Below are 24,593 nucleotides of genomic sequence, written 5' to 3'. Positions count from 1 at the left end.
TGAGTTACTGCTATGACCTTTCTGATGTTGCGTACTGAGTGTCTTCCAGATATGAATCCAGTTTGGTCTTTGTGTATGATGTGTGGGAGCACAGGGCTAAGTCTTTCCGCTAATATTTTGGTCATTAATTTGTAATCACAATTTAGCAGTGATATCGGTCTATAAGAGCCCGGCTTAGAGAGGTCTCTTCCTGGTTTAGGCAATACCTTGATGATTGCTGAATTGAAGTGTGGGGGTAGAGATTGGTTAGTAAGGATAGAGTTAAATACTGACGTCAGTATTGGGGCTATCCTCTTTGGAAACATTTTATAAAAGTCACCCGAGAACCCATCCGGGCCTGGGGCTTTGGCGGGTTTTAGGTTTTTTATGGCTTTGAGTACTTCAGATTCTTGTATAGGCGCAGTAAGTGTTTGTGTGTAAGATTCTGGTGATTGGGGGTATGCAATATCTTCCCAAATCCCAGGAGGGGAGTGGAGGGTGGGTGCTTCTTGTGTCGTATTTAGTGGTGGAGTGTCTGAGGGTTAGAGTATATGTCTTCATAGAATTCAGACATTACTTGTGTTATCTGGGCATTGGAGGTAGTTAACGTGTTATTGGACTTTGTTAAGTGGTTGACCATCATAGGAGGGCGTGTGGAATTTAAGATATTTGAAAGTAATTTTCCCGTTTTGTTCCCTAACTTGTGGTATTTATAATTAGTTAAGAACTGTGTTTTGTCTGACATAGATTTGAGTATGTCTTCCATGAGTGATTTAGCAGATTCGTATCTGGATTTGTTTGTGGGGGTAGGGGACTGGAGAAAAGTTGAGTATGCTTCAGTTAGTGATTCTTGTGCTTGTTTGAAGTTTTTGGATATTTTTTTTTTTGGGATCTTTCATAGGATAGAATTACGCCTCTCAGGACTGATTTTGCCGTCATCCAATACAGGATGGGGTCGGTTGCAAGACATTGTAAGTGAAGGTCATGATAATCATCCCAGGCTTTTGTCACTTGTTCCCTAAATGGGACTGATGAGCTTAATTGTGCTGGGAATCTCCAGGTTTTATATGTGGATATTTCCTTAGAAATTTGTAATGAAATTTGAATAAGAGCATGATCTGATAAGAGTATAGGGTGAATTATGGCATCTTTGGTGTTGGGGAATAGACTGGATGATACAAAAATATAATCTATGAGTGAAAAAGTATGATGTGCTGCTGACAGACACGTGTACTCTCGTTGTGTAGGTTGTAGAGTCCTCCACGTGTCTATCAGTTGCAGGTTTTCCAGTAAGAAGGGGATGTTTAGTTTAGGAGAAGTTTTTAATTTTTTGGGGGTTGATGATCTGTCTAAGGTCGGATGTGTTGTAAGATTGAAATCCCCACAGAGTATCATGGGTTTATCATTATATGGGGTGAGGATCTGAATAAGCTTTTTGAAGAATAATTTGGAGTAAACATAAGGGGCATATACCGAACATATGACATATGGCTTGCCTGTGATATTTACAGTTATTAGGAGATATCGGCCTTCTGGATCTGCTATCTCTGAGGTGACCTCAATAGGAAGACTCTTGGAGGCTAGAATAACTATACCTCTAGATTTGCTATTGTAGGGGGCCGAGGCTATGAGTCTCCACCTCATCATTTGCAACTTCAGTATTTCTGGGGGTAAGAGATGTGTCTCTTGGAGGCAGACTATATCCAGTGAGTGCTTTTGCATGTACACCAGTACCTTACGGCGTTTGGCCGGTGAGTGAAATCCTCCGACGTTGAAGGATCCAAACTTGATGTCAGTCATGAGTGTCTGGATGTGGTGATCTAACAACGGCTTGTCTGGGTCCGATCTTCTTGTAGTCGTTTTTCTGTTTGGGGGTGAAGAAACATGAAGGAGAGAGGGGGTAGGAGGGATGTATCAAAACACAATACAGGGGAAACAAATATTCAACATTCAAAAATAGTATGATCAACATACTTAATACCCATCTAACTAACTGAACTTTCCGCACAAAAAGGAAGTAAAAGGAAGTAAAAAGTACTTATGAACCTTATAGTAAGGAACGTTATCTCAGTGCATAACCAAAGCATGAGCTATTTTAGCTAAACCTAAACCCTATTACGTTGTTATTACTATACTATTGAGAACCAAAGTAATTCAACTAGAGGCAGTCTATCGTTTTGTAGGCCTCATTGATAACTTAAGGCACACGGGGAGGGGGAGGGGGGGGGAACAGTGGAGAGAGCACATATAAAACTGCTAATGGGGAGAGAAAAAGACACATATATTAAAGAAAAATTAATTTGTTTGCATAACTTGAGGCATATTGATAATATACATATACTCCTCTGGGCGTTTGTCTTTTGTGAGCTCATTTGTGTAGTATCTTCTTCTTGCATTTTTTTTCCTTGGAGACTAGTAACTTGTCTCTGGTATTTCTAAGTGGATAGTTAAATGTGTCCCGTCTGAAATAACTAGACCTGTAGGTCTAGTAATACTTTGCAATTCCTATATAGGAAAAAAAAAGGATCCAAAAAAAAAAAAAAAAAAACAAGAAAGACAGGGGTTGATGATTTTCTTTACTCATCCCTCAGCATGGTGGGTCGGTGATGTCAGCGGGTGCATCAGAGCGTCTTTCTCTGAGGTAGTCTCTGGCGTCGTCCGGAGTGGTGAAGTCTAGATGTGAATCGTCTGTGAAAATTCGCAGTCTGGCCGGATAGAGTAGGGCGAATTTCTGTTTGTCTTTCACCCGCTGTGTACATATTGGGGAAAAGGCTTTGCGCTGTTTTGACAATTCAACGGAAAAGTCCTGGAATATGCGAATTCTTTTCCCTTCCCAATTCAGGTCTTGTATTTTGCCGGATGCTCTCCAGAAGGCTACTTTATGCAAATAATTGAGGCAGCGGAATAATACCACTCTGGGCCTAGGGTTGCTGGATTTAGTGATGGGACCTACACGGTGGACCCTTTCTATCACCAGGTCTTTGCATTGTGCCTCTATCTTTAGCATTTTGGGTAGTGTTGTGGTGACAAAGTCAGACAAATCTGCTCCATTCACGCTTTCAGGTATTCCGACCACTCTAACATTATTTCTCCTCGATCTATTTTCTGCGTCATCTAGGCGATTCCATAGCTGATAGTTTTCCTTTTGGAGCCTTATTATGTCTTTTTGGACTATATGCATGTCATGGCAGACAGCCCCAATTCTGTTTTCATTGTCGGATACTCGGACTGTGAGCTGTTGCAGTTGTTGTGAAATGTCATAAACTGCTTTGTTTAACAGAGGGCCCATCGTAGCTTTTATTGCATCTACTATGTCCCCATATGTGGCAGGGGTATCAGGATTTCCTCTTATCTTGGGGTTTGCAGATTCTCCTTGGGCTGCTGCATTTTTTTTTGATGCTGGGGAGACAGGTGCAGAATCTGGATCAGGTTCTATGTACGTGTCTGCGCGGCGCTTGTCATTCCTCACAGGAGTTTGCCTTGGGATAGCGCCCATGGAGGGAGATTTCTCCATTTTGTGGGTTCATGGAGAGGGGGGTATGTCAGGTTGGATTTTAGTATTGTTGGAGGGTGCCTTATGGGTGATAGTTGTGGCAGACTGCTGCGTCTTTGCAGCTGTTGAGAGCCTGTGTCTCTGTTATGGAGAGACTTGTGGTGACGTCAGTGCCGTTTTTTTTTTTTTTTTTTATTTAATTTTTTTTTATTTACTTATTATTATTAGGTCTAAGCCTGTTTTGCGGTGCCCGGGTTATAGGAGTCCTGTTGCGGGGGTGGTTGGTGTTTGCAGGGCGTACCTGAGGCGGGGAAGCCTGTGCATAGGTCTCCTGCCGCCGAGGACGTTGTCTCGTGGAGCCGCCGGGTGAGGGGGGTGATGTCACCACTGTTTCGTCGGGCTGGTAGGAGCCGCGCCGGTGTCTGTGTGCTCGATGAGGGGTGCGGGGGAGCCTGTGGAGAGGTCTCCTGCTGCCGAGGACGCTGTCGCGTGGAGCCGCCGGGTGGGGTGACGTCACCGCTGCTTTGTCGGGCTGTAACGGAGCCGCGCCGGTGTCTGTGCGCACGATGGAGGGTGCGGGGAGCTCTCCTTGCAGTGCTGCTTCGGATGGGGGTGAGTGTGGACTCTTTCCCGGTCTCTGGTTAGCGGGTGAGCGGGTTTAGGTTGGAGCTGCGGTTTCAGGCAGCCATGCTCAAGCAGCCGGAAGCGGAAGTCCTGGATCTTATCTTTAAAAAGAAAATGCTTTGTTATACTAAAATGCTCAAAGGAAAGTTATTTTCAGACAGATTTAAACCAATTTGGGATCTCATTGTGGAAGATTATTTAATGGGTACTTATGTATTATCTGGGCTGCCGATTTTTTGATTGTATGCCTTACCTTAAGGCATACAATCAGATGCGATGCGATATCGCATCGCATCGCATACGACCATATCGCATGCGATGCAATGACCCGATTTTTCCATAGGATTCAATGTTAAAATGGACTGAGTCCATTTTAACATGGAATTCAATGGGAAAAAGGGGTCCTTTTCATACCCTTACTATCCAAGTGGGCATGGAGTTGGATATAAACCTGTGGCGAGCGTAGCGAGCCACCGAGCCCGAAGCGTGGCGAGTGGACGGTATTCTGTGTCCCCTCGCAGGGCTCGCTACGCTCGCCACGCTTCGGGCTCAGTGGCTCGCTACGCTCACCACAGGTTTATATCCAACTCCATGCCCACTTGGATAGTAGGGGTATGAAAAGGACCCCTTTTTCCCATTGAATTCCATGTTAAAATGGACTCAGTCCATTTTAACATTGAATCCTATGGAAAAATCGGGTCCATCGCATCGCATCGCATGCGATATGGTCGGATGCGATGCGATGGACCCGATTTCAAAATCGGCAGCCCAAATAGTACATAAGTACCATTTTATGTATACGTTAAAACCTTTGAAGGAAGTTTATCTGAAGAGTACATTGAGGCAGCTTTTCTACTTTTAGCTTTCAACAAGCTCAACCAAACTTATATAGAAGTTTAGGGAGAAATCTACTAAAATGGGAGTTCTATTTGGGATGGGATGTTGCTATGGGTAACCAATCCGAATATACTTCTAGAAGATAATAGATATAATCTGATTGGTTGTCTATAGCAAACCAACATCCCATGTGAAATAGAACTCCCAGTTTAGTAAATTTCCCCATATAATTTGATAATAGATAAGAACCACCTGGCCCATCAAGTCGGCCTATGCACACATTAGGGTCAATTTTTGTTAAGGACCAGTTAACCTACTGATAGACCCATCCTTATCTAGCCCATGAATAGGATTAAGTGAGCCAGGGCTGTTGGATTTAATCCTACGCTAATCCCCTACTGTATTGTTCTATGTATTGTATTGCAGCTGAGAACAATAGATGACAATAAGTCTTGGTGAGTCATGGCTCACCATGGCTATCCAGAGAAGGCTAGCTGAAGAAGGCTCCATCTGTACTAGTATATTTCTGAAGTGTGGAAAGAAATTCATGCAAGTATGGGAAGGGCATGGTGGGAATTGAATCCATGATTAATTAATGCAGGCAATTACACCACCTGTACTGCCCATGTGAACTGTTTTCTTTCCTTAGTTTTCTCATCATAAAATTTCCATATTGAGGGTGTTCTATCATAATCCAAACATACAGCAAATTCTTAAATATGAATGGTCCAGAACATCACAGTACAGTTTATACAGATGGAGTGCCTGTCAACCAGCCTTTAGAATCGCCAGATCTCCGGGTGCAGGCTGGTGGACAGGCTGATGGTGACACGTGAGCCCTGTCAGCACGGCAGCGGGGAGCGGATTCCCTGCCCATCTCCGCTTCAGGGAGAAAGGCAGGGCGAGTGGGGGATGCAAGGTGCTACGGCGGAGCATCGGTGGCGCAGCAGTGGGTGGTGGCGAGCTCGGACAGAATGGGGCAAGCGAACGTCTTGTGCACGCGTGTCTCCTTCTGTCAGATGGCGCACAGCGGCAGTTGCAGGAGCAGCTCCATTGAGAGCTGCTCCATCTGTATGTTAGAATAAAATACAGCAAGTATACTGACAGAACTTAAATCAGTTTCAACAGGAAGGAATACTTATCAGCTCTGCATTTAAAGGCCATACTAACATCCAAAAAAGGCACGATGGCTAATTCGGTGCTGACATGAATCCATGATAACATCCGCATGAAGAGGCGCGTCTTGCTCCACTGCATCGGCACACTTCAGCAGGTGAGACGGGGAGCAGCATTGGATGCAGCTGACAAGACAATTCACTTCGGACCTATGGATGATAGGCAGCTCAAAAGTAATTGAGCTAGTAGAGTTATTACAGAAAACTGAGGTTTGTGCTTTGAATTGTTGTGGTCTTCTACTTTTTGCTGCACATAGCGAACAGTAATAACATTCTTTATTTTGCACATGTTCAAACTGCAAAACTTTTTTTCGATGTCAGTCGCACTACGGCTATCATGACCCCAAATGGAGGCATGTTACTTTTGTTTTGGAGGATTTTCAAGGACAGGTTCTCTCTAATCTAGAAAGAAAGAAACAGTACTCTCTTTTTTTTCGTGGGCACAACTTAATGAAAATAATGTTTAAAACTTAAATTTTAATTCTACAATATAGAGTGACACTTTGAAATTTGTCACTTACTTTCCACACATTCTATTCGTGTTACACCTGAGAATTTCTCAGGAAATCAAATGTCATTACCACTCTGATGGTGAAGTGACATCAATGAAGGAGACACTGGTATGACAATAAATAATTGTGATTGCGACAATATTATCTCCAATAATTGCAAAAGGAATTACTCGTATTAGGTATACAGTTAATTAACCAATATATTATTACGATATATAATTAGAAGGTAGAAAAAAAAGAAAGAAAATTGTGCTCAATTAGATGCTTTAAATATATACATATATTGCATCGACAGTCCTCTGTAAAGGCCAACATACATTGGGACAAGTCGGACCTGATTTTCCCTGCAGCTCCCCGGGAGGGGGAAGCACGATTAGGCACTTGATGTGCCAAGGTTTGCATATGATAAATCGCATGGATTTATCATATGCAGTCCCCGGGGAGCTGCAGGAGGAGGGAGCCGTGCGGGGGACGGCAGCGGGATGCCGGCTATAGAGAGCCAAGCAGGGGGAGGCTGCATATGGCGCCGGGCTGGAGGAAGCTGTGTTGCGGTGGGGTGACAACTTGATGACATGACACTGGCTGCCGGGCAGCGCTGCAGCGGCGGGAGCCGGGAGAAACAGATAACGTAAAAAAAACGCCCATAGAGATGACTAGCAAGCCAGTGATTGGCTGAGACCTCTCTCAGCCAATCGCTGATTGGCTGAGAGAGGTCTCAGCCAATCACTGGCTTGTTAGTCATCTCTATGGCCGTTTTTTTTTTAAGTTATCTGTTTCTCCCGGCTCCCGCCGCTGCGTCATGTCATCAAGTTCTCCCTGCTCACCTCCCGCTGTCACCCCACCGCAACACAGCTTCCTCCAGCCCGAGTCCCTATGTAGCCTCTCCCTGCTTGGCTCTCAATTAGCTGGCATCTCGCTGCCGTCCCCCGCACGGCTCCCTGGCTGGGCTGCACATAAGATTTGGCAAATCTTATGTGCAGCCCGTCCGACCTCCCGACCCCGATCCGATGCGCACGGGACCGCGCATCGGATCGGAGGGGATGTCTACAAGTGCGATTTGGGCCGATTTCACTGCCCGATTCATCCGAACCGGGTGAAATCGTTCCCATATCGCATAGTGTATGGGGGCCTTTACGTATCGATAACGTAAAAGATATCAGGGTATCTCCTGCTGTGTATAATGAACTCATTTAGTTTCTACTATGCTGCAATATGTAAAGTATCAAATAAGGAGATCAATTACAATTATTAGTCCCAATACGTGAAATTCAACATTCTTAATTATGGTGGTCAGATCGTAGAGATAGGAATAAGTTATCATTCAATGTTCTGAGTACCCACCATAGTGCGTCTTTAAGATTATAGCTGTCATTTCAGAGAGGTATTCAAAGAAAATTACAAGATAACAGATATAATTTCCTAATAAGATGTAATTAACAGGTAATTAACAGTCTGCAGTGCTTCTTGACATCTATATAAATATATAATCTATTCAATATTACCCTGTTTTATAGTTGTGGTTTGAGTCAAGATAAAGTGTCCTTTGTTGTCTTACAATTATAATAAATGGTAATAGATATAAACCTGCTAGGCCTCCAGAATAGAAAGGAAAAAGGTTTTAAAGATGAGCTTGAGATAGTTGTGAGAAATTACCCCCACCGGGACTGGGACTGCTGCTTCTTGTATCGGTGTGACCTGTGGTGTTGGGAAGAAGGCGTACCTGTGCAAGTGCCCAGAGGGGAATAGTCGGGTGCCCCTTGAGGTTTGCAATGTGCTGCTGTTCCCCACTTTCCGGTGGTATAGGTGGGGAACGTCAAAGCCAGCGGGAGCCCCCTGATGGAGGAGAGAAAGAGTAGAAGCGGGGACAGCACTGCTTGCTGGGATCCTGCTGCACAGTGTCCAAAAGGGGTTGAGAGGGAAGCAGTGATGCAGGGAGATTTTACCTTACAGTGTATGGTTACCCGCCTCGGTGCTCGTTCGGTGGGACGTGTAGGCGCCTACATGTGGAGGCAGGTGACCTGTCACTTGAGTCAAATGGAGCTATCAAGAAAAGGGGGGATATTCAGAGGAGGACAAAGGCAGAACAGTGTAGGTTTTTGGGGCACACTTTGAATATCGAATTGAAAAGAGTAAAGTGAATGAATTAAAAATTTACTTTTATTACACAAGTCTTAAAAAACGTCACTGGATATTAAACATACACATACATATAATATTGAAGTAACAATAAATGAGTCACTATTCCTCTAGCGAAAATGATTCACACACGGTGTCCACCTCCAACGTAATATTACTGTAAAATAGTAAGGTCTCCAAAATTGCACACCATAAATGAAATACTGCACCTAACTATTAATTATAAGAGAGTGAGCTCCCTGGTGCTTAATCAAATATTTTTGCTATGGAGATCGTTGGACTGGCGTCCAATTTAGGCTTTGCTACTGACACAAATGCTGATAGTTATTTGAGAGAGATACACGAGATAGATTGTATAAATTGATTAGAAGAGTGAAAGGGACATAAGAAGACCTCTCACAAGGCACCCCGTGCCTCTGCTGTATCGGTATGAATAGAGCACCGAATATTCCCTTATGGTCTCCCAACAGGTACTTATACGGCCCTTCACTGCTTAGCTGCTGAGTTCGATAGAGATCTGGTGGCACAATGATGTATGGCCGTATAACCTGTAAGATGAGAGGGCACAGGTGGTATGCGAGGCCAAGTGTTACTTCTGCTGTCCTCTGGGTAAGCTCACATACAGTATGACCTTGTTGCCAATGGTATTGCAAGGAGATTGTTGTCACCCAGTGGATGAGAGAGTGACGATCTGGTACAGAGTCGATAGATAGAGAGATATGGTTATTGCATGGACCAGACCCTTCTTCTTTCCACCATTATATTTTCACATCGAATGGAGGATGAGAGTAATAGCCTGTTCCAGCTCCCCACTGGAATAAAAGTTGTGAAAACAGTCAGTGAGCAATTTGGTACCAAAGTTGGAAAAGTTTATATGTACCCCCTGTATACTGGCAGCAATGTCACACTAACGCCAGTGATAAGGTACATGGAGCATGGGAACTTGGGGGTTTTCGGGATGCTGATTTGCTCGGTTAGAGACAAAATGAGGAATGCTATAGAGCAATACGTCACAAGGTCAATGAGACGTAGGGCCTTATTCTAGTTCACTCTTTCTGACAAAATCCTGCAGGTGGGGCAGATGTTACTTGTGCAGAGATAATTAGATTTGGGTGGGGTTTAACTTCAAAGTGAGATCTATATTGCAGTGTAAAAATAAAGCAGCCAGTATTTACCCTTCACAGAAACAAAATAACTCCCCCAAATCTAATTTTCTCTGCACATTTTACATCTCCCCCCCCCCCCTGCAGTGCACATGGTTTTGTCCATCTAAGAAGGATTTTGACAGGAAGAGTGAACTAGAATAAGGCCCTTAATCACCACAGGATATAAATTTCATAAGTGCGATGATATTTGTAGATCTGGACAGTAATCAGAAGTTGATAGTATTGCTATTTATAACATATGTATGTCAGGCTAAGATAAGATATAGAGTACTGAGTTCTGAAAATGACAGAGTACATATGTGGAGATTGATGCTCTCCAAATCATTAACAATGATCTAAGGCAGTGGTTCCCAAACTATGTGCTGTGGCTCCCTGGGGTGCCTCAGGACACTTGCAGGGGTGCCTTGGATTGGTGGTCCAGGTCCAATTCAAATTAATTATGATCAATGTAAAAGGCAAAACCATTGCTAGTGAGCTTTCGATAAAAAAATATTCGGACAAACAGAAGCTAATCCTGTCCCTCATCCATAATTAAAACTTTGTATGACATATAAAATAATTGACTTAATTAAAAAAAAAAATCTGAATAATAAAATTTTGACCATGGGGTGCCCTGAAAGAAATTCTGATGCTCTTCGGTGCCATGATTTCAAAAAGTTTGGGAACCACTGATCTAATGTCACAAAGCTATACATCTAAGATGAGCATTAATCAGGGCTGGGCAACACCGGCCCTCCAGATGTTGATGAACTACACATCCCAGCATGCCTTGCATCAGTTTCAGCATGGCCACATAGCAAAACGAATGCAAAGCATCTTGGTATGTGTAGTTCATTAACATCTGGAGGGCCAGTGTTGCCCAGCCCTGGCATAGGCATACAAAAAAAAGAAATATACATTGTATCAAAATGACCGATAGATCGTATCCAAGTGCGTAGACAAACATTCAGAGGTCTCTAGGGAGTATAAGAGTATTTCTGCAGTGCTGGACAATACGTTTTAGACTTACTGGAAGAAAAAAAGTTTGCTCTCCAAATCCACAGTAAAAAATGCAGTCAATTTATTGGATAAAAGTCAAATGAAAAAGGGACAAGAAAGTCTCTCATAAAAATACACACACAAAAAATATATATAAAAATACAAAGTTCCTTGTATGGAGGAGTTTTCAAAGGTAGCTCACCAGATTCTTGGAGACATAAACCCTGATGTATTCCAGACTACACTTTGACCTTTGTGGAAAGACGGACTCTAGATGGAACGGGTACTTCAGGGTGTAAGGAGCCGTACTGTCACTACGGTTATCCTTTCTACCCTTACAACTTCCCCTGGTGTCGACAAATATCCACTGTGGTCTCCGGGTCAGCACTTTTCAGGTCGGGAAGCCGCACTGCCACTGCGGTGATTCAGTTTCCCTTTAAGGCTCCCCTGTAGATGTATCCCGTGTAGTAACTCTGGGTGGGTACTTTCAGGGTGATAAGACCTTTCTGCCACTCAGGTCAGATCCCCTTACTATTTCCCCGAATAGGTCACCTGTATCCGGCTGACACAGGAGTGGAGAGCCGCACTGTCACTGCGGCTTTTTCTCCTATCAGTGTCTCTCCGTGCAGGTTCCCGTATTAAGGGTGCCCAGCTTGATGTTAGATAGCCGCGGTTCACCCCTCCGTCTATCACTACCTGCGCTCGCAGTTTTTAGACGGGCACATATATATTTTTTGTGTGTGTATTTTTATGAGAGACTTTCTTGTCCCTTTTTCATTTGACTTTTATCCAATAAATTGACTGCATTTTTTACTGTGGACTTGGAGAGCAAACTTTTTTTCTTCCAGTAAGTCTAAAACGTATTGTCCAACGCTGCAGAAATACTCTTATACTCCCTAGAGACACTTGCATTTATGATAGGGTCCTTTAAAGATTGAAGCACCTCTGTGAGTATCTGCAGCAGAGGGATTAAGAGCGCTTGAGAACACCTGGACAATCTCCTTTTTTCAAACATTCAGAGGTCATACAGATTGTGTCTACAAGTGTGCTCACATAAATAGCAATATAACAAAGCCATTAATTACTCTGGATTGAAAATATCCATTAATAGGGAAATAGTGTAATTGCGGGAATGCAATATTAAAATATAATTCCTGGTCAAGAGCAGGGTCATTGCTCCATGACCAAAAAAGTACCTGTACTGGAGGGACTTGCCCACGGTCAGCGGCCTCAGTCAGTTCTCCCTGAAATGGCCAGATGCGGCTCACAGGCAGAGGGGAGTCAGGCATGGCCGAGTACAGCGTTGGTGTGCTGTGTTGGAAGGCCGTATCGCCGCGGGGTTGCTCCCGTGATCAGCAGTGATTGGTCAAATGGAGCTATGCCAATGATCGGGACTGCAGATTCCGCAGCGAGTGTATGAATGCTGCATGTGATGGCGTGTAGGAAGGTCAAACATCCGTTTCGCAATACTACAGAGAGAGCCCCTCTCAACTATCTTCCTTAGGTCGTGGCTAGCCAGGATTATCCTATTGTTCTCAGCAGCAATGCAATACATAAAACAATACAGTAGGGGATTGGCAGAGTAATCCTATTAGTCACTTAATCCTATTAAAAGGAAAGATGAGGAGGGCTCCATCTGTAGATTCGTCAGTACTATTGTACGGGTCCCCTCGTGGCTCATTTTGTATGTGCCAGTATGTCAATCAATCACAAATTGAAATAATTTGCTGTTGTGCTTTAAACATTTTAACAGCGTTTAGTATAAGAAAAGGACACTTTGCAACTGTTGGTATCAACTACGTTGCAGTTTTTAGTCTCCAGACAAAATGTTCATCAAACTGGTAAAGCTCAAATTACTTATTCATACTTAATTATCTTAATTATACTGTAGTTCCCATGTTTATAATATATGTTCCATGTGTTTTGGGTACAAAATACTAGGACCTTAGAGCCTACTGCAATGTGTATTTACACCTGTGATGTCCTTCGTATTATATTTAAACTTCACCTGTTCAAATAATCCTAAAACAAAAATTAACCAGAAAATAACTTGGTAATAGTTCAAGCATAAAATTGTAATATGAATTAGAGTATGAAACACTAATTAAGTATTTCCTATTCTTGACTTGTCTGTACGCTGTGTTATATATAATGTTACAGTATATATATATATATATATATATATATATATATATATATATATATATATATATATATATATATATATATATATATATATATATATATACAGTGGGTTTTCAGCCCGGCACTCCCTGGAATGGGAAAACTTCAGCCTGGGTGCCTTCTGGAGTAACAGTACATATATATATATATATATATATATATATATATATATGTGTGTAGAACAACAGGGAAGATGAATCTGCGCTTGTATGTGGTCACCAACCAGACGACAAATGACAGGATAGATGTTTTCCTGTGAGACACTAAGTCCAAAATATAGAGGACGGCAGCTTTCTCCAACAAAGAACCCGGGACTCGTGGGGTAAAGAAGAATCTGTTTCAGAATGGAATAGAGAAGCGCTTCATACTGTAAAACTGTATTTATTTAAAACACATACAGTGCTGCAGCACATAAAATCAATGAGGACTCGTACCGTTAAGGTAACCGCTGTGGGCTGGTTACCACAAGTTTTTCAAAGAAAGCCTCAGGCAAAACTCCAACCTCCGTCAGGACTCAGCCGGGTAACTGGACACGCTCGCCGCACGGACAGTGAGGGAAGCGCGCCGGAAACTCCAAACAGGAACGGACGCGGTTGGGAAGGCGGGGCACAGGTACAGCAGACGTCACCAAACCCCGCCCTAACGCGTTTCGTATCAAACTTCGTCCCTGAGGCTTTCTTTGAAAAACTTGTGGTAACCAGCCCACAGCGGTTACCTTAACGGTACGAGTCCTCATTGATTTGATGTGCCGCAGCACTGTATGTGTTTTAAATAAATACAGTTTTACACTATGAAGCGCTTCTCTATTCCATTCTGAAACATATATATATATATATATATATATATATATATATATATATATATATATATATCCACAGCAAAAGGGAGGCACTCAAGTAGAAGGAAATAAAGACTCAGAACACAGCCTGTTTAGTCTACGTTTCAATGGTCCTAAGCCATTTTCATCAGGACATAAAAGCATGTACAAAACACTCACCCTTTTGTGCTCCACCATCACCACAAGTCCGTGTGCGCCGGGCGGGGCGTCCTCCCGCTGCGGCACTCAATAATGACGTCACCACGTGCACCCGTCACCATAGAAACCATATAACAGACTGTCAGGAAATAACAAAAGTATAAACAGATGTACAGGCACCTTATAACAGAGCACATGTAATAAAAGATCATATAAATATTAAACAAGGCATTCCTATAAAAAGCAATTTAGACCTAAAGTTTCATTCAGACCATTAGGACTGAGTGTATCAAGAGTAAAGATCCACTTCGCTTCTCTCTGCAGAAGCAGCTTGGATCTGTTGCCACCACTCTGCAAAGGCGGAATGTGATCAATAATTTTATGTTTAATCGCGGTAGGTGAATGACCCATAGCCACATAGTGACGTGCTACGGGTTGTTCACTAGTACCTTTTAAGATAGCTGCCCGAATGGCCTGGCGATGCTGGGCCATCCTCACCTTAAATTGACAATCGGTTTTACCGATATAATATTTATCACAAGGGCAAACTAATACATATACCACGAATTGTGATGAACAGGTTAAGCGATGCTTGATCTTAAAAAGCTGGTTGGTACGTGGGTGTTTAATAGAGTCACCCGTCCACATGTAGCTGCATGTCACACAGCCTGTGCATTTAACGCATCCCCTCTTAGATACCCCCAAAAAGGTACTAGATGAAGTAACATCAAAATTCGTGATATCACTATGCACCAACCAATCACGCAAATTGCGCCCCCTAGAATAACTGTTAACCAGTTTTTTGTTGGACAGAGATCTAAGTTCTTTATCACTGGCGATTATCGGCCAAAAATTTTTTATGGCATTACTGGAAGCATGACTAGCAGTATGTGGACGGGTGACTCTATTAAACACCCACGTACCAACCAGCTTTTTAAGATCAAGCATCGCTTAACCTGTTCATCACAATTCGTGGTATATGTATTAGTTTGCCCTTGTGATAAATATCATATCGGTAAAACCGATTGTCAATTTAAGGTGAGGATGGCCCAGCATCGCCAGGCCATTCGGGCAGCTATCTTAAAAGGTACTAGTGAACAACCCGTAGCACGTCACTATGTGGCTATGGGTCATTCACCTACCGCGATTAAACATAAAATTATTGATCACATTCCGCCTTTGCAGAGGGGTGGCAACAGATCCAAGCTGCTTCTGCAGAGAGAAGCGAAGTGGATCTTTACTCTTGATACGCTCAGTCCTAATGGTCTGAATGAAACTTTAGGTCTAAATTGCTTTTTATAGGAATGCCTTGTTTAATATTTATATGATCTTTTATTACATGTGCTCTGTTATAAGGTGCCTGTACATCTGCTTATACTTTTGTTATTTCCTGACAGTCTGTTATATGGTTTCTATGGTGACGGGTGCACGTGGTGACGTCATTATTGAGTGCCGCAGTGGGAGGACGCCCCGCCCGGCGCACACGGACTCGTGGTGATGGTGGAGCACAAAAGGGTGAGTGTTTTGTACATGCTTTTATGTCCTGATGAAAATGGCTGAGGACCATTGAAACGTAGACTAAACAGGCTGTGTTCTGAGTCTTTATTTCCTTCTACTTGAGTGCCTCCCTTTTGCTGTGGATTTGTATGTCGGCGCTTGTGGGTGTCGACTTTTGGATGGCAACAAGGACAGTTACTTTGTTATTGTGAGTGCCGGTACCCATGTACCTACTATATATATATATATATATATATATATATATATATATATATATATATATATATATATATATATATATATATATATATATATATATATATATTTATATATATATATATTTATATATATATATATATATATACATATATTAGCTATGTTTATGTCTAAATACTATACAAATTCTACTGTATATTATGTAATTTTCGACTATTATCTTCTGCATTGTTGTTTTGTTTCCCATCTGTGCTGCCCTTTAGTGACCTATAGACTGGATTCTAGTTTTCTATCAGACTACCTCATATTAGCCTCTATAATTGTTATTATTATTATATCTTCCTGATCTTACATAGCAAAAGTAAAGTAGGGGCCATTACCTGTGGCTTTCCTGTAGCAAAATCTATCATATTCTGTGGGTGTAAAAGGTCAGTATCAGAACTGGGGTTGCATCAAATAGTCCCTGAGAAAGGACATGTACATTACTCATTGGAAGGGGGCATGGTATAACAGAGAACCCATGTTTACTTCACATCTGATGCATGCCCAGTTTTCCCAGAGATACTGGGCTGGCTCCCTAGACTCTTGATCTACCGGCTCATCCTAATTGACAGTAGTTTAGGTCTTCACAATAATACCTCAGTGCAGCAAAAATGTATCTGTAACAGCAGAAGAGCCAACATTTTGGTGTCACCCAGGGTACAGTACCTGCTACCTGCTGTAAAGCAGGGAGGTGTCCTCCCTGCTTTTCTACCATGCTAATGTCCTTCTTGCTAATGTCCTGGCTGGTAGTGTGAAGAGTGGCTCCCCCTCACTGCCGTCTTCTTGCTGGAAGCAGCAGCTAAAGAGAGGGAGACACCACCGAGTGCCACACTCCTGCTTTATTGTCTGCCAGCTTTGACCCCTGTTGGTTTGTGGATTTGTCTTCCACTGCTGGAATGCAGTCATCCACTCTGCCTAGAAGGCACTTCCTGATGCCATCAGCTAGAGCGATGGATCCACCTAGGAGCAATGTCCTTCACCATACTGGCTCACCCCGAGACCCTGCTCCATCTCTACTCGAGGGATACTGTAAGTACACCCCAGCAAAGCACTGCCCAAAAGCAGGATAAGGCTTAAGATCCTGTAGCAAATTCATGAAGTGGGGGATCTGTGGGGCAGATGTATGAGACTATGATAAGGGCCTGCACTGAAGTAACATCTATAATTTGCATACTATAAAATTATACAGAGGAGCTGATTGTGTGAGAAAGAGGTGCTGTAGCTGAGGGGAGGGGTGGGCAGTGTTATTGTCTGTGGATATAATCTGAGTCTGTGGGGGGAGGAGAGAGAGCAGTCTTTGTGTGTAATCTACAGTTTGAGGGGTATACAATATATGCCGAGTTTTCACCAGGTGAAAAAAAAATGACAAAGATTTGCCAATCAGTATTCAGTCATGGACATGGGGGGTCGGCATGGGTGAAAACAGCTGTAAAAATGGAGGAAAACGGCCATTAACTTGCCAAAACCAAATTAATTTGTGGCAATTTTGCTGATTTATGCATTTTTCACCATCCATCCAGGTCTGAAGTAATCCATGGGGGACCTGTGGAAAGAAATCCAACTCACTCAGGTCCTCCATGGAAGATCTGTAGTCTTGATCCGCCGTAGTCCTGGACTTCCGTCACCTTCTGTGACCTGCCGCCGACTCCATCAGCTCCCCGCATCGGACTGTCAGAGGCGCAGAGATCCTTCATCTTCCACGCCTCTCTATAGAATGATTCTATTGGCCGCTAGGCGGCCAATCAGGAGCTGAGAAAGACGGCTCCTGATTGTTCGCCTAGCGGCCAATAGAATCATTCTATGGAGAGGCGCGGAAGATAAAGGATCGGGCTGAGATCAACCCCGGACCTAGTGACCACCAGACTGAGACTCAGACAAAAGCGTTGCAACTATCAGCAGCCAGTTTTGGACATTGAACTGTGAAACATACAGACCAGGAGATTTTGCCATATATCGTACACAGAGGCCAGGGGCCAGTGCACAGGACGTGACATTATCTGTACTGCATGTATTACAAAATCACTGTTACAATTTTAAAAGTAAACAACATTTAGATTAACAGTGTGTCATGTTTATATATTACACTCGTTTAGTATCAACCACATCAGATTGAGCGCGGCACTATCCCCAAAGTATATATAATATTGCAAATTTTTGGGATTTCAGTCAGATCCCACAGTGTCATTGCAGCTCATCGAATCCGCCATTCAGTGTGCAGGTATTATCAAAAATTATAAGCTGTCTAGGAATGAGTTGACATTTGTAAGATGCGGCTGTGCTACTGCTGCTGTTGGTGCTAAATAAGGACCACATGACTGTGACATCCCACTTGGTAGATTTATTGCCTTCCAATAAATCTACCAAGTGGGATGTCACAGTCATGTAGTCCTTATTTTGCCCTATTCCAATTGTCCTCATGTCGGTGGTTAAGTGGACAGTGGGTACAATGGCAATTCTGAGGACACTAATGGCACTTCTTTTATGTCCTTGTACAGTCTGGGAATTGCTTATCTAGTAAAGTGGAATCTAGACTGGGCACAAAGTACATCAATCAATGACCTTCGCTTTGCAACTGGATGACTTCGATTCTTATTTCATCTTCATTGAAAAGGACTGTTGAACAGTCAATTGTTTTGTTAAAGTACTACAAGTGGTCTTCCTTTTCCCCTTCTGGGATGGAGATAGTCTCCCAGCGGCAACACCAGTAGGCACAACACTCTGGGATCTTCTGGAGGAATCCCAGATAGGAAGAAAGGAGATTTCATACAGTGAAAGAAAGGTTTGTTCACAGTTAGGGCAGTTAAGAATTTAAATTCCCTGCTCGAATAGTTTGTGATGGCTGATTCATTTAATACATTTAAGAAAGGGTTTGACGATTTTTTATGGAGAAAGACATACAGGGATACAGCTGTTAATTAAAATGTATAATGGGATATCCAGTAAGATAACTATAAGCCATAGAGCAAAGGGAATGCTGGCGAATGGATATTATAGTATAATTTTAAAGATAGGTTGAACTTGAAAGAGTGATGGCTTTATTTCAACCTCACAAACTATGTCACTATTAGTCAGTCATACCCATGACCTTGCGTACAGGACTACTTCTGATCCTGAATGAGGAGGCAATTGATGAGGGTGTTGGTGGTGTGGGTTGCAACAGAGAAAAGGGAGCCAGATGACCCTGGACTGCTTATGCTCTTAGCCAAAGTTTTGTAATTTGAGAATAACTTTGATGAATGTGCTGCAAGTGACGTATAGTGGAGGATGTTCTTAGGTGGTTAACATCCTTATTCCGACTTACTCTGGCTTTGCAAAGGCTACATTCTCATTAGCACTAGCTACACCAATATGCACCTCATCCTTATGTACTTCTACAGTGACATCCTTCATCTCAATGTCAGCACGTTGACTGGCGCTGCTTCTACCAACACTTGCAGAGGGTGTGCAAATGATTGAAGGACCATCCTCTTCCTGTACCCTCCTCTTCCTGTACAGTATTGAAAAGGAAAGCTCCCATGAATTAATAGTCTGTGAAGACAGGGATGTGCACACTGATGGGGATGAGGAATCGGAGGATCATGATGACATCTTGCCTCTTGTGCAAAGAGAGAGCACTGCCAGATTATTTTGTGGGGGCCCAAGCAAATTAATAATTCCAGCAAAGAGTGTGACAGACCTTGGAGCTGAAATGATTGGTTTGTTAAACTTTGCATGTCCTTTTTCATATATATACAACATAAGGGTGGGTGAGAGGGCCAATGGACAATTCCATCTTGCACCTCTTTTCTTTGCATTATAAGTTTTGGCAAAGTTCATGAAACTGCAATCCTGTCTGTCACCTGCAGTGCCTCTCCTAGATGTGCCAAGTGTTTTTTCTTCCCACCTCTGTAGCTTATCTTAGTCATCCAGCTACCTCAGTGCAAACTTTTAGTCAAAAAACAATATTGTGAGCTGGAAGGTGTTCGGAATAGACTATACATTAGTGGAGAGTGGTTAAAAATACAGCAGGAACAAAAACACCCCCCCCCCCCAATTTCTGTGATTTTAGCTGTTTTTATTATTTTTTGGGGGAAAAAGTCCAGATCCCAAACCAAAACCCACAAGGGGGATTTTGGAAAAGCCAATACAGATCCAAAACATGAAGTACTGTAGATCCAGATACAAAACACAAAACCCGAAAAAAGGCCCTGTGCACATACCTAGAGACCTACAGTATTGTTTTTTTTTTTTTTTGTAGACATTTCGAAGAAACAGTGGTGTTCTATATTTCCTATTGCTATAATAAAAAATAATGGTACTTATGTAATATCTGGGCTCCCGTTTTTCTTATGAGACCGCGTCCCCTCGCCATGCTTCGGGCACGGTGGCTCGCTGCGCTCGCCACACTATATAAAATCAGCTCCATGCGTAGTTGGATAGTAGGGGTATGAAAAAAATGGGGTGCATTTAACATGGGAGCCCAGATAATACATAAGTATCAAAATAATTTTATGTGCAAACTACAAAATGGTTCCTCCGGGATTGCTAAATCTCTTAACCAAGATTGTCGCTGGAGTTATTACATCTTGTTACTGTATAGTGATATAGTGGAAGCAAACATCTCCCACTTTCTGTAGTTCCAAGAGCCTTGCCTTGCTACCCACATTACCAGTGTTCCAGAATACCCTCATCTGATATACCATCACCGGCAGCTGAGCTGTGTTCACCATGCTCCGATACAAGCTCTGCTTTATGCCTTTAACCAGTGGCAGTACAGTGAGCATGGCTGTACCTACTGTATGTCTCAAACCACAGTACTGGTTAATTTACTGTACTGGTCTTTGGGTCAGGAACATTCTGCTAATGTGCACACTACTATGCAACTGTATGTACACATATATTTTCAACATCTATGTTTAAGTTGGGTAAAAATAAATGTCAAGGAAAAAAATCTATATTGAATAATAATTATGTTTTATAGAGTATGGGGTAAATTTAATAAGATGGGAGATCTATTGAAGATGGGATTTTGCCCATAGCAACCAACCAGATTCTACTTGTTATTTTTATCCCAATCCCTTGATTTATTGCTATGGTCAACATCCTAAATTTCTAAAGAACTCCCATCTTTGTAAATGTACCCCTATAACTGTACCAAACTAAGTGAATTTTGTAAGAAACCTTACAATTGTATTTCTAGATGTGCAAACCCAAAAATTCATTGGTTCATTTGCTCCAGGATGGGTGGGTAGGGGGGCGGACACAGGAGGACCCAATGTTTCATGGGCATGCCCACAAAAACCTTTGCACGCACCCAGGGCCGCCCAAAAGGTGGGTGCTGCGGGTACAGCTGTCCCGGGCCCGGCCTCTCTGACAGAGAGTTAAGGGCCTAGGCAACCAATTCTGCCTACCGCACCCCCTCCCCTCTCTTCTGCTGAGACAGATGCAGTCAGGGGGTTGCGGTGCCACCGTGCCAGAAGCCGCTTGGGAGACACTCCGGAGTACAGCTCACACCCACACCTACCCTCTGCCCGTGGCCTGTGTACGTATCAGCTCCTGAGCAGATCCCTCCTCTCCTGGAAGGAGAGAAGCTGGACATCACCACCCTCTGGCCGGGAGCTTCCGGAGCCACAATCCATCACCTGAAGCCACCACCCATCACCTGGAGCCACCGACCTCCTGCAGAAGTAGCTGCTTGCAGGCCAACCCCACCAGCAGTGACTCTTTTGACACCCGGGAAACCGTCTCCCTGTGGCCACATTGCATACAGTAAGTGTGTATCTATATATGTTCTGTGTGTATGTGTTAGGATGTATTCTGTGTGTGTGTCTGTGTATACAGTATATGGATGTATGCTGTGTGTGTTTTGTGTGTGTGTTCTTTATGTATGTAGTGTGCATCTATGTATGTTCTGTGTTTATGTGTTTGTTTGTTTGTATGTGTGTATGTATGATGTGTGTGAGAGAGAGAATGCTGTATTTATGTATGCAGAGTGTGTGTGTGTGTGTCCGTTATCGTTATCGGGTTTTTACCACATTTTTGGTATGCACTAATCTGGCGATGCCCCATAGAAGCCTATGGGCTTCTAACACAGAACCCCGCTGCCCCGCATCACCCCCCCCCCCCCTCCCCTGTGTCCGGGCAGCACAGAGCTGTGCTGCCCAGACCTGTGACCTCCTCCTGCCTGCACTGATCCTCTTCCGGGTGCAGGGAGGAGGAGAGCCAGCCCCCCCTCGCAGCAGCAGCAGCCAGCAGACGGATAAGGGAGGGAGGAGTCACCGGGACCCGCTGACTCACCGCAAGGGACAGCTCTTAACGCAAGAGCTGTCCTTTGCCATTATTATCGCATATGTTAGTGCATATGCGATAATTATGAAAGCGATGGGTGGTGATAGGGGGCGGAGCTGGGGTGCATATGTTAGAACATCCCCCCCTATAAGTCCATCCCAGGCCCCGCAATTTCTAGTGGCAGCCCTGCACGCACCCACAGAAATGCTGGGCATAATCCTGTGAATGCAGGCCTGTTGATGCCTATGTCACATGACATCAACACCCGCCCGTATTTGGCCATCTCAGGGCAGAATAAAAGTAAGTGTAGTCTTACTTTTATTTGCAAAGTGAAGAATAATCATTCAAAGATAAGTGACCATCCAATGATTCTTCTTCCGTGCGGCCGCATGCTAGCGGATGTGTATGCAAACGCATCCGCTCACATGCTAGTGAGGTCATTTGGGTGCGGGGAGAGGGGGATGTTTGACAGTGCAGAGTTTGCCTGCTCGCTAGGCAGTGAATATACGCATCCTACCAAGCAAGTCTGAATCGGGAACTTAGTGTTCTCATTAAGGGGGTATTCAATCCAGGATCACAACTGCTTTGATCCTGTCCCGTTTGCATTTTGATCGACAGGCAGGGCCGGCGACAGGGGTAGTCAAGGGGGACAAGTTTGACGGGCCCCAGTGATCTGAAGGGCCCCATCTGTGTGTGGCTGAGTCTGACTGACTCACTGTGTGCCACTGCTGTCTACTGTGTGTGCTCCCTGCCATTCGGCGCTCAGAGCCATCTACTGTGTGTGTGCACTTATCCTGGGGCCGCAGGGGTACAGCCGTACCTGCCGCTATGGCCTCAGTCTCTGGCCCATGTACTTTTACTGCACATGCGCGTATCGTCTGTTCTGCACTCTGCAAGTGACCAGCCCTGCCTGCTCGTAGTGCTCAGCGATCTTTTGTGAAAGTGACAGCAGGAAGCAGGAGCCAGGTCAGCAGGACTTAGAACGAGAGAAGTCTGCACCTGAAAGCAGGCTCTGGAGTAGCGAAAGATTAAATGAGGCTCATGCAGAAGAGCGTTGTGTGGATTTGGGATTATGTGGGGGCCCCCAGAAATATTATTGTACAGGGTCCCAAGATTTCTGTTGCCGGCCCTGTCGACAGGTAAACGACAGGCGGGATTCAATGTCCCACCTGCTGATTGGCTCAAAATAGGCTTGGCCGCAAAAACGGACATGGAATGTCGATCTGTGGCCAGGATTGCAACAATCCATGACCGTTATCAGCTGAACGGGCCCGACAGCTTCTAAAGCCCGTTCTGCCATGATCTCCCTTCAATGCTGTCGCTAAAGACAGCATTGAACAGGGAGCCACCGCTATTTCCCCCGTCGGTAATAGCGGCGGCACTTTGAATACCCTCCTTAGTATACTATTACATTTTCAAAAGGTAAAGCTTTTAATGCTTCTGTTAAATGCCGATTGTGAATATACAGGAACATTTCAATGATACAGTAGTTTTTACTTCTTATAAAAAGAATTTGTCACTATGTTAAGGTGTAGTAGATTTTATTACACTTTTTTGTTTTATATGTGTTTTAGAAATATGGGAAAAACATTTCTACTTGTGGGAATTTCCATAATATGATCACCTGGCTTTATCTATCACCAGAAAAAGTGACAGATGGTTATTTGAGAACACAGAGTTTGATAACACCTACAGTTTAAAAGAAAAAAATAGCTTGTGCAGTTTGTCACATTAACGGGCAGGATGAAGCTCCTTCTTCTGTTGGTGGCTATTGGGCTATGCTCAGCTCAATACAATCCCAACACTAGAGCAGGGCGGACCTCTATTGTTCACCTGTTTGAGTGGAAATGGGACGACATTGCAGCAGAGTGTGAGCGCTACTTGGGGCCCAATGGATTTGGAGGCGTTCAGGTTAGTAAGCAGAAATGTAATGAATTAAACTAAAATTTCATGTAGTTGTACAGATTTTTTTTCTCTTTATAAATCTATATCTATATATTTTCAGTAATATATTTTAAAAAGGAATGGATTGGTATTATGTTAATGTTTTTTTTAAACAAAAATAAAATGATACAAATTGCAATATGCAATCACATTAAGAATCATTTCAAATCCATTTCTATTGCTTATGAGGCTACTGGTCTATAACATCAAAATATACTAGAAATGAGCAGACTTGGTTCTCCGAGAACCAAGCCCACCCAAAAATCCATTATCTAAAAATTGTAACATGTGCAGAGAGAGTTAGATTTGGGTGAGTTATTTTGTTTCTGTGCAGGGTCAATACAGGCTGCTTTTTTTACACTGCAATATACAGTAGATATCAGTTTGAAGTACACACCCCACACGAATCAATCTCTTTGCAAATGTTACATCAGCCCCATCTGCAGTGCACTTGGTTTTGTCCATTAGCAAACCAAATGTGCTTTGCAAACCAACCTGAATCACCCCATGAGTCCACAGTGATTTGGCAGTCATTAAAAGTGAACTAAAATGTGTTCATTATTAGGT

The 24,593-nt window shown here is 43.3% G+C and overlaps 1 protein-coding gene across 1 annotated transcript in view; it reads left to right on the top strand.

The window, feature by feature from the left end:
• The first annotated feature begins 23,822 nt into the window (after window positions 1-23,822).
• LOC146027061 (pancreatic alpha-amylase-like) overlaps window positions 23,823-24,593 on the top strand; it is a 28,596-nt gene continuing 27,825 nt past the window's right edge. Inside the window, exon 1 of the mRNA XM_083158063.1 lies at window positions 23,823-23,993. Coding sequence (XP_083014189.1) covers window positions 23,826-23,993 — 168 coding nt within the window. The 5' untranslated portion in view covers window positions 23,823-23,825. The remainder of the gene's footprint in view (window positions 23,994-24,593) is intronic.

Source organism: Crinia signifera, chromosome 8 (assembly GCF_055691185.1).
Source record: "Crinia signifera chromosome 8, ASM5569118v1, whole genome shotgun sequence".
In the NCBI taxonomy this organism is placed as follows: Eukaryota; Metazoa; Chordata; class Amphibia; order Anura; family Myobatrachidae; genus Crinia; species Crinia signifera.
The sequence above is the reverse complement of the archived record's forward strand: the minus strand, read 5'-3'. Positions and strand labels throughout refer to the sequence as shown.